At 28.9% G+C, this 12,369-nt stretch overlaps 1 protein-coding gene across 1 annotated transcript; it reads right to left on the minus strand.

Moving 5' to 3' along the window:
• Positions 1 to 10,901: 10,901 nt before the first annotated feature.
• Positions 10,902 to 11,617, minus strand: LOC111879729 (S-protein homolog 5). The gene has a single exon (XM_023876170.3). It carries the CDS (start codon positions 11,511 to 11,513, stop codon positions 11,073 to 11,075), a length of 441 nt encoding a protein of 146 aa, XP_023731938.1. The 5' UTR covers positions 11,514 to 11,617; the 3' UTR covers positions 10,902 to 11,072.
• Positions 11,618 to 12,369: the final 752 nt, after the last annotated feature.

Consider the following 12,369-nt stretch of genomic DNA (forward strand, 5'->3'; position numbering starts at 1 on the left):
TACATGTAATTCACAAGTACATCACAAGTGATTCACACATGAATTACATGTGATTCATATGTAAATCACAAGTGATTCACCTGAAAATCACAAGTGATTCACATATGAGTTACATGTGATTCATATGTAGTTTACATATGAATCACATGTAATTCACAAGTAAATCACAAGTGATTCTCATATGAACCACATGTGCTTCACAGATGAATAAAAATAAATAACAAATGAGTTACATGTGCTTCATATGTAAATTACATATGAATCACATATAATTCACTAGTAAATCATAAGTGATTCACATATGAATTACATGTGATTCACATGTAAATCACAAGTTAATCACATATTAGTTACATGTGATTCATATGTAATTTACATATGAATAATATGTAATTCACAAGCAAATCACAAGCCATTCACATATGAATTACATGTCATTCACATATGAATTACATATGATTCACATGTAGATCACATATGAGTTACATGTGATTCATATGTAATTTACATATGAATCACAGGTAATTCACAAGTAAATCACAAGTGATTCACATATGAATTATAAGTGATTCACATGTGAAGGGCCAATTTATTTAGTTTGGGCTAAGCATTAATGCATGGATGGTTTAGGGTTGTTATTAATGTGTTTTGGACATATTTTGTGTTTGTTTGAGTTTTCGGTCTAGTTAGTTTTTCGGTCAAGCTTTGACCGAAAACCTGTTTTCGGTCTTTGTGTGTTACTATATATAGTTGTCAGACTGTCAGAGGTGAGTTAGGTTGTTGCAAGTCAGTTTTCGGTCTATCCAAGTTGTATCCGACATTTCATAGTTGAATTATATGCAAGCTTGGTTGTTTAATCTTCTTCTTCTTCATTTCTATTGCAAATTGATTGATCATTAGATTGATCCCACAAATTTGGGACCTCGCAATTGGTATTAGAGTGATTCTATTGTCAATCAATTGTGTTCTTCAGTTTTCGGTTCATCAACAACTCGCAATTTTCATTTTCGGTCAATTGGCAAGTTCAAATCTACACTAGTTTGAAGAATGGATTGTTGTTTGGTTATCAAAATCAAGATCTACATCAGATTTGAGTTTGTGAAGGAATTCTTACAGTTTTTGGTTGTATCTTCTCACAGAAAACTCATTGTCATTTGTGTTCTGATCAGATCTGTGTACTTGGAAGCAATTTTTGGAAAGATTTGGCTGTGCGACATAATTATCAATTGGATCAAATCTTAACCGGGTATTTAAAGAATGAAAAGAAATTATTTTTGGTTCTTCTCTCTCACAGAAAACCGAGAACCTCTCATTCCTCTCTAAAAATCTGAAAACTTGTTGTGATCTTTTGTTCAATCGACTTCAAATCCTCAAAGGTACTGCAATTCCCACCACAGATATGCATTTTTATTCGAAAACCAACCGAGAAATCAATGGAAAATCGTGATTATATGAACTGTCGACGTTTTCGGTCTGACGGCTTTCGGTTCAAGTCGAGTCGTTTTCGGTCGAGTCAGATTAGACGGCTTTCGGTTCAAGCCGAGCCGTTTTCTGTTAAGCTGGATCAATCGGCTTTCGGTCCAGTTGAGAATTGCTCTTCTTGGCTTTCGTTCTAGCTTATTTTCAGTGTAAATATAGCTTTTGGTCTTGACTTGTGTGTTGGTCCTTAGGTTTTCGGTTTGACTTTCTTGACCAAGAACCTAAGTTTTGACTTATAAAAAATTAATTAAAATGGCCAATCCAAAAGAATTATATTGAGAAATAAAATCAATGCATTTTAATCAAATGATTTCTCATCTGGTCTGTTTTGTGCAGATTAAATGGCAACTTTCAAGGTTGTAGAAAGTCACAATGTTTCAATTTTTCTTGATGATCCTCCTATGGCGCACAATGAATTCAAGTCAATGATGTTCTAGTTGCGTGAATGCTGCATTTTCTCAGCACTTACTTGGAACCCCATAATCTACTTGGATTTAATCAATGAGTTATGGAGTCCAGCTAGCATGAGAAATGAAAACAACGGAGCATAGACAATCGAAGCAACTGTCAAAGGACGTAAAATTGTCATCACTGAGCAGTTTATCAAAGATACATTGAAGATTGATGACAATACTACTTTTCCTACCGACATTAATCTGCGAATTGTTGATGAGTACCTTCAAAAGATGGGATATGAAGACGTTTTCCCACCGACTCTCAAGAAGCTGCTACCCCCATACTGGAGGTTTCTGGCACATGTGTTTGTCAACTGTATATCAGGACGTAAGGGTGGAGCGGACAAGATCTCTTCAAGGAATACTGAAGTTATTATTGCACCGGCAGCAGTAATTAACTTCAATTTCTCAAGATTTATCTTGGAAGAAATGGTCACTAATCTCAAAAAGAAGGCGAAGGACCAATTCCTGCTTTACCCTCGGTTCATCCAGATCTTTCTCAACTGCCTTTTTCCAGACCTTGTCAAGACAGGAGAGATTCTCGACATGAAAGCTTTTGGACCACACACAATCAGTCTGATGAAGCAAAATCGAAAAGGGAAAATCATGTTTCAAGGAAAGTACCCTCTCGAGAAATTTGGAAAAATTTGCTGAGCTAACCGATTCCTCTGAGTTCCATGGGTCACCTAAGCAGACTTCAACTGATCATGCATCATCAGACTATGCAAATATAAATGATGATATAATCGATGTGTCAGACCATGAGGAAGAAACTATTGTTGCTCCAACTGGCATTGTAGCTGAGGAGCATTTTTTTACAAATGTGACTGTCCAGAATGACTTTGATTGAGGTTCTACAGAAGGATTCACCGAAGCTGAGGAAGGAGAAGAGAATGAAAGAGTTGATATGTCCGGCTATGACAGATATTATATAGCTGATCAATTCACTGGACCTGAGTACACCTTGTCAAATGAAGATTTCGATGACATCTTCAATGATATCAATGATGGTGCCATTCCAACACCAGAGATTAGGGAAAATGCTGACAATCAAGAAGTTGAGCCTCCTGTTCCCGTTCAAGTGGCTGATTCTTCGATTCAAAAGGAAACCTCTTCAGGGATTCCTCCCCTTGAAAGGGTGATTTCTACATCTGAGCCAATTGTGAGTGAATCCCTGACAGACCTGACCTCCCAGCCCCCGTTGAAAAGACAAAGAACTGATCCAAGGGTGGGAGTTATTTTTCCTGACCTAACTCAAACCACAGAGATTCCTCCACTCACAACTACTGCCCCTTCTTCATCTGTGCCCTTTCAGGAAGGCCCCAGCTCGATTCATGAAGTTGGTGGTTCATCTGCTGGCTTGATTTCGTCTCCTCCAGGGCCTCATCATGACGTTGCCTTTGTAAGGCTTGCCATGCATTTGGCTCAAAATTTAAGCCCAACACACTCCTCACGCGGAAAAGGTATATCCTTTGAGGAGAATATATCTGGAGATGATGACACCTCAGTGCCTGATTTGAGAAAGGAGATTAGTGTACTAAACCAGAAAAATATTAAGCTTGATATCAAAGTTGCAGATCTTCAAACTAAGAGCATCAAGCTTAATAATCAAGTTGCTGATCTTCTCAAGGAAAACGCTCAGAAATCAAAGCAGATCACCGATCTTCAAATGCACTTTGGTCTGTTGACCGCCAGTTATTATTATCTAAAGAAGAAGCTGGAAGAAGAATTTGGTGACAAGTTTAAATCATCCGTCAGTGAGCCCAAAATCTATCTTCCTAATCAAGATGCTCCCATAGTTCCACGTCCGACAAAATCAACCAGGGTTGTCAATCGTTTTGAAAAGGAACCAGTGCAGGCTCTTCATGTTGTGGAATTAAAACGTGCTAAACAATCCAAAGCTGCTGAGAAGGGTCAACTTTTATTCAAGAAGAACTCGGATCAGAATGCTCCCGTGAATCGACCAGAGATCAATGTTACTGACCTTGGAGAAAATCGCTCCAGAGATATTTATGGCGATAGGGTTAATCTTACGAAATTGTCTAAAGCCCTGTTTTCATATCCAACAAATGAATCTAAGGGAACACAATTCAGGTTGTTTTTAGAAGTTCAAGTGGCAAAGGGCATTCCCTCTATTAAGACAACAACGTCCATCATTAACATTTACCCAAATGTCATAGATCCCAAAACCAATCATCCTCTTCGATCTGTGATGTGGCCCGCAACAAATCAAGTAAAGTAGATTCCCATCCTTCAGAATCATCCAGATGGATCTCTGGAATCCATGTTATACTAGGTGTTTGATGAAACTACCGCTTCTACTGTCATCAAACTTAAAAATGGATGTATTCGTCTATATGACAAGAGGGATTTGCTACAATTCGGAAAGTGGGATATACATCAACTTTCTATTCATCAAATCATCATGGCTGAAGATCTTTTTGAGCCTGCTGCTAAGGAATACACAACCATGGTTGCTGACATTATACAGAAGGAGATGTGGAATGGAGCTATGGGAACGTCAGATGTGCTTGTGGTTGATAAAGACTAAATCATGCTAGCCCCAAACCAATGGGGAGATTGAAGGGCCAATTTATTTGGTTTAGGCTAGGCATTAATGCATGGATGGTTTAGGGTTGTTATTAATGTGTTTTGGACATCTTTTGTGTTTGTTTGAGTTTTCGGTCTAGGTAGGTTTTCGGTCAAGCTTTGACCGAAAACCTGTTTTCGGTCTTTGTGTGTTACTATATATAGTTGCCAGAATGTCAGAGGTGAGTTAGGTTGTTGCAAGTCAGTTTTCGGTCTATCCAAGTTGTATCCGACATTTCATAGTTGAATTGTATGCAAGCTTGGTTGTTTAATCTTCTTCTACTTCATTTCTATTGCAAATTGATTGATCATTAGATTGATCCCACAGATTTGGGACCTCACAACATGTAAATCATATGTCATTCATATGTAAATCACAATTGAATCACATATGAGTTACATATGAATGACAAGTGATTCACATATGAATTACATGTGATTCACATGTTGATCATAAGTGAATCACATAAGAATTACATGTGATTCACATGTAACTCCCAAATGAATTACATGTGATTCACATGTAATTCACATATGATTCACATGTAAATCACAAGTGAATCACATATGATTCACTTGAGTGCTCTTGCATTAATCAAAACAAATTTAACTTTCTTGTAGATTTTGAAGAATTTGTAGAAAATATTGAAGATGTGAAAAGTAAAAAATTGAAGAAAATATGGAAATCTTGATATGAAGAAATGATCATACTGTGAATCTTTGAAGTTTTTATATTTTATTTTGTATCAAATAAAATACTTGTACTATTACGTTTATAAATTGATTAATAAAAATGAGATTTTTATGATTTATTTATGAATATTATACTATAAGAAATATGCATACATGCATTTGAAAAAATATGGATATATATATATATATATATATATATATATATATATATATATATATATATATATATATATATATACACACACACACCTAAAACGTTGTCTTTGTTTTGTTAAAAAAAATTATTTTTTTTTGATAAAAATGCAGTTTTAAAAAAAATATATTTTTTTAATTTTTATAAAAAAAATCTTGTGTTCTGAAAAAAAATAAAAAATTATTTTTTTTTTAAAAAAAATCTGAAATTTGATTTATTATGATTTTTTTAAAACTTTTTATAAATATTTTCAATAAAAAAATAAACATTAAATGAGACTAGTAAGATAACGATCATTGTCCTTAATGAGTTAATTTTGATCTAACGCTCCACTTTAAGCTCTCATGTTTTTTTTTTGTTCAAAAAAATTAGAGTTTTTTTTTTAATATTCTAGTTTTTTTAATTTATTTATTTTTAAAAATTTTACTTTTAAAAAATGCAGTTTTTTTCGATGCATGTTATTTTTGAAAAAAGTGCAATTTTTTTTTGAAAAAAATGCGGTTTTTAAAAAAAATATAATTTTTTTAGAAAAAATTGCAGTTTTTTTTAAATGCAGTATTTTAAAAAAAAATGTTGTTTTTTTTTGAAAAAAATTGTAGGTTTTTAAAAAAATATTTTTTTTTCAATTTTTTCAAAAAAAAATCTTGCTCTCTGAAAAAAATTAAAAATCTCCATTTTATTTAAAAAAATAAAAAATTATTTTAAAAACAAAATCGAAATTTGATTTATTATAATAATTTTTAAAACTTTTTATTAATATTTCCAATAAAAAATAAACATTAAATGAGATTGGTAAGATAACGATCATTACCCTTAATGAGTTAATTTTTATACACTGAAATATAAAATTATACTTGTAAATAAGTTGTTAATGTATTGTATTAAACTGTGAATTTGTTGTGTTAAACTTAAAATTTGTTCATAGCTTAGTATAATAAATTCACAATTTAATAGATAAAAATGCCTCTAGATATGAGCCTATAACTGTTAGTATTAAGTTATATATATATATATATATATATATATATATATATATATATATATATATATATATATTTGTGAATATATAATTTTTGTGTATTAAACTATGAATTACTATATTAAGTTGTGAATTTTTATATATTAAATTGTGAAATGATTATATTAAGCTGTGGATTGGTTGTATTAAGATTTGAAATTTTTATGAATTTTGTTTTTTCTTCTAAAATATGAGAAGAAAGAATCATTATACATATATATGATTTTCTCTAATTTTAACAAAATTATATAAAATTTAAACTATGAATATTATGTAAATTAAATTTTGAAAAAATACCAACCTCTAGATCTAAATGTATAAATCTATGTTTAAAGTTAAGAATATGACATTTTTATGTATTAAAGTTTTAATTTTTTATATTAAGATTTAAATTTTATATATTAAACGATAATTAACTATATTAAATTGTGAATTGAATGTATGTTGCTGTGATTTTTTTTATATATAATTTTTGTAATAAAATATGAATGGTTTATGTAAAAAAATCTGTATTAATTTCTTGTGAATATATTTATTTTTAATGTTGTATAAGTTTGTAAGAATGCCTTAGTTTTTATAATTATTTTGGATTAAATTCAAAATGGATGAATTAATCGGTTTATTGAACTATGAATATAATATTTAACATGTCATTGTCTGACTTTATATACAGATCTTATTCGGAAGAAAAAATTGTTGTAATGTTGGCACAGATGATTGATGGCGGCATGGGGTGTTGGTAAAGTTTGGGTTTGATTTCTATGAATTAAGAATTACTGTAAAATAAGTTATGTTAAGTTGTGAATTTTGTGTATTAAACTGTAAATAGACTGTATAAAGTTGTATTTTATAAAAGTTTTGTGTTAAAATACAAAATTAATGCATGCACGAAAATATTAGACTAAAAAAAAATTACGATTTTGCTATTTTCTTACCAAAAAGACAAAAAATAAGGATTTTAACATACTTGATAATATTCACCATATATTTAGAAATTAAATGAGGCTCTTAGTGCTCTTAATCTTTTGTGGTTCTCATTTGAACCACTCCATATATGTATATATATATATATATATATATATATATATATATATATATATATATATATATATATATATATATATATATATATATATATATATATATATATATATATATATATATATATATATATATATATATATATAGGTGGGTTCAATTGAGAAAATAAAAAAGGTTGAGAATGGGGGAATCATTCTCAGCCACTCATTTTATCTAAACATAAAAAGACACGGTGACAAACTTGTAAATATGATAACAAGCTTCAATCTCAAATACGTATCTGTAGAGAATTAGATTACAGTTCAAACTCATTCATCGCTCATCATCCACATTTATTCTCCAACTTTCAACAATCATCCAAATTTCTTCAATTAAACCATCATCAACATCATCCAGCGCTAATCAATCATCGATCTTCGTCAATAATCAACACGATTCAACAGTTAACAACAAAAATTCGTTTTTGGTTCTTTTAAATTCAACCTTCAATTGTGCTTGAATACGATCAGATCTTCAACATCAAAGATTAATTATACTCCCAGCATTATTAGATCAACATCATCGATAATCAACAAAAATCCACTTCATATCATTCATTCAACATCGATTATCAAATAAAACTTCAAAATTGAGGTTAGAAAAAGATCAAATCGTTTTTTTTTTTTTTGAAAAATTTCATATAATTCTCTATAAATCTACTCTTTTGTAAGATTTAAATAGTCAAAATATCATGTTTTTAACATTTAAAAAAAAAAGTTAAATTGTATGCACTCCAACTGTTTGATGAAATGCATAAACTAAATTACCACGTTATATTCATATATGAATATGTTTTCTCAGTATATTATTATTAAAACAAAAAAACAAATATGCAAGTCTGTATGTTATTCATATGTGAATAACATATAAAAATTATATATATTTGTGAAAAATATCTTGTAATATTCATATGTGAATATACTGTGTAATATTCATAAGTGAATATATAATCTAATATTCACTAATGAATATACTATGTAATATTCACATGTAATATACCATGTAATACTATGTAATATTCAGATATAAAAATATTATCAAATATTCATAAGTGAATATATCATCTAATATTCACAAGTGAATATACTATGTAATATTCATAACTGAATGCATCGTCTAATATTTAAATATGAATATGCTATGTTTATTATATGCTATATTCATATATGAATGATACTTAAATTATAAAAAAAAGAAAATTAATCATAGTTTTTATTCATAACTGAATAACGAATGTACTGCAGTAAAAACCTGATTTTTTTTATTCACTTATGAATAACGATAGCTGAAAATATAAAAAAAAAAATTATTTTATCTTAAAGTTATATCAATATGGATGTCTATTTGTAGAGAATAAAAAATCATGAATTTTGGTATATTTAAAATCATTTTTCGATAAAAATAGCTTCTTAAAAATTAAAAAAAAAATGAAAAACTATGTTTTTGTATATATTAAGGTAAAGATTAGCATAGTTTTTGCTATATTCATTTCCGCTGGTACGACGAAGGTTTTTGCGGCAAAAATAAATGAGTGGCTGAGAATAATTCCTCCATTCTCAACTTTTTTTTTTCTCAATTGAACCCTCCTCTCTCTCTCTCTCTCTCTCTCTCTCTCTCTATATATATATATATATATATATATATATATATATATATATATATATATATATATATATATATATATATATATATATATAGAGAGAGAGAGAGAGAGGGGTTCAATTGAGAAAATAAAGAAGGTTGAGAATGGGGGAATCATTCTCAGCCACTCATTTAATCTAAGCATATAAGACACGGTGACAAACTTGTAAATATCGTAATAACCTTCAATCTCAAATACGTAACTATAGAGAATTCGATAACTGTTCGTTCATCATCAAAATTTTTCCTCCAACCTTCAATAATCATCCAAATTTCTTCAACTAAACCGGAATTTCTTCGCTGTTCATGAAATTGGAATCAGAGTTCTGGACTCGCAGTCACAGTCAACATTAGAATCGGTAATCACAGGTTCCCAATCGGATTTTTGGAAATCAAAATCAAATTGAGAAATCGATCAGAGATAGGATGTCGCATCTGAAGTCGAAATCGGAAGTATATGATGATTTGGAATTGATAACTTGATGTTTTTAACATTTTTAAAGTAGTTTACTTGTTTGCACTCCAACTGTTTGATGAAATGCATAAACTAAATTAGCACGTTATATTCACATATGAATATGTTTTCTCACCTGAATCAGTATATGATTATTAAAAACACATAACAAATATGCAAGTCTGTATCTTATTCATATGTGAATAACATATAAAGATTATATATATTTGTCAAAATACCTTCAATATTCATAAGTGAATATATCTTGTAATATTCATATGTGAATATATTGTGTAATATTCATAAGTGAATATATCATCTAATATTCATAAGTGAATATACTCTGTAATATTCACATGTGATATACCATGTAATACTATGTAATATTCACATATGAAATATCATTTAATAGTCATAAGTGAATATACCATTTAATATTCACAAGTGAATATACTATGTTAATATTCACAAGTGAATTCATCGTCCAATATTAAAATATGAATATACTATGTTTATTATATGTTATATTCATATATGAATGATACTTAAATTGTAAAAAAAAATTATACTTTTTATTCATAAGTGAATAACGAATGTACTGTAATAAAACATGATGCATTGTTATTCATTTATGAATAACGATAGCTGAAAATATATAAAAAATAAATTTTTTATTTTATCTTAAAACTATATCAATATGAATGTCTATTTGTAGAGAATAAAAAATCATGAATTTTGATATATTTAAAATCATTTTTTGATAAAAATAACTTATAAAAATTAAAAAAAAAACGAAAAAATTTATATTTTTGTATATATATTAAGATAATGATTAGCATAGTTTAAGGAAATATGTTATGTTGGAAAACATATGTGCATTCATTTCCCATTTTCCGCCAGTACGTTGGAGGCTTTTGCGGCAAAAATAAATGATTGGCTGAAAATGATTCCTCCATTCTCAACCTTTTTTTTTTTTTTTTCTCAATTGAACCCTCCCCTATATATATATATATATATATATATATATATATATATATATATATATATATATATATATATATATATATATATATATATATATATATATATATATATATATATATATATATATATATATATATATATATATATATATATATATATGCGCAAGATCGACTTCGTATTTGGTAACGTTTGTCGCAAAATTTTGTTTTGTAATGAATAAATTAGGCATCATGTTCGAAAAGTCAATAATTACCATATAGCATAATTAGCACATAGCAGTCTATTCAAGAGAATGCGCATACAACTAGATGAAAGTAAAAGGGGGAAAATTGTCTCTCTTTACTCTTAGCTTTCAAAAACACAATTCCAAGAAGATGAAATCATTGTAAGCCTACTTTTATATCTAGTAGTAAATAGGTCCCACAATAATATCATTGGTATGTAAACCAAGCTAAGATATAGCAGGTTAGGTATTCCAAATAAAAATTATGACCAAGAAAAATCCTTAACCCAATTATACTCGTCGTTGCTAAAATAGAAACCATCTTCCTTAACCAACCAGAAACATTTCCTGGAAACTCCACACCTCGATCTGTCTCGGTGTATCTGAAAGGCTTTAAACTTCTTCCTTATTTGATCCCATTTCATCGTACAAGAGAAAGCAGGAGTGGATGTCCAAAAACTAAGCCTGGTGTCCCAACTGAAGTCGTCTCCTTCTTGGAGAGCTCGACCACCTATATCACCATCTTGTGAGGCACACCATATGATAAGTGGGAGAGAGGAGTTGTTTGTGAAGCCATTAACAACACGAACATGGTACCTAATACCATGGATAGAGAAATATTCAGGCTGGTGGTGGTGTCTCATGGACATGAATACCATGTATGAAGCTAATAAGAAAAAAAGAACAATTTGCCAATTTTTCATGGCTTTAAATCTATGTGTGTATCTTGGATGTTTCTTAAGAGTAGTGATGATTGAGAGTTATATATATAGGAGGAGGAGATGGGACTTCATGGCGTAAGTTAAAATGAAACACTATATATATAAAAAGATCAAATGATAAAAATAGTAGTTTGTCATGTTAATGTAATGGCATGACTTTTGTCTTCTAAAAAGATTTTAATTATTACTAATTACTTTTATCAAGTAAATGTCAATCATAATAATAATAATAATAATAATAATAATAATAATAATAATAATAATAATAAATTTCAAACCCGATCGATTTTATAAATACTTAGATTAATATATATGAAAAATAGATTGAAATGTGATATTTTATAATCATAAATTTGAATAAAATAGTTTTTGTAGATAGATGAAGTAGAAAAAAAAACGAACTATTTATTTAACCAAATAACTAGGAATGAATGTGTTTGTAAAAAAAAAAAAAAAAAAAAAAAAAAAAAAAAAAACCGAATGTGTGAATATATTAAAGAACTTCAATTAATAAGTAAGAGGACATTAAATTTGACTATATTGGAAAAAAAATTTTGTTTTATAAATGTAAACAAACATAGTAAGAAATTAACTAGGTATAGATATGATTCCAAATAAGTGTAAATCCGGTTCAAAAAAAAAAGTGTAAATCCACTTATGAGATAAAGAGTTTTTAGCCCAAATCTTGCCCTCCTTTAAATTCGAAGGTTAAAGTCTCCTCTTAAATATATATAAAATTAAAGAGTATGTTAGTAGTAGATTAGGTTTCTGCGTTAAAAAAAATACTTATAAATGATAAAAACAATTTTCTATACATCATGTGATTTGAATTGGTTAT

Source organism: Lactuca sativa, chromosome 6 (genome assembly GCF_002870075.4).
Source record: "Lactuca sativa cultivar Salinas chromosome 6, Lsat_Salinas_v11, whole genome shotgun sequence".
In the NCBI taxonomy this organism is placed as follows: domain Eukaryota; kingdom Viridiplantae; phylum Streptophyta; class Magnoliopsida; order Asterales; family Asteraceae; genus Lactuca; species Lactuca sativa.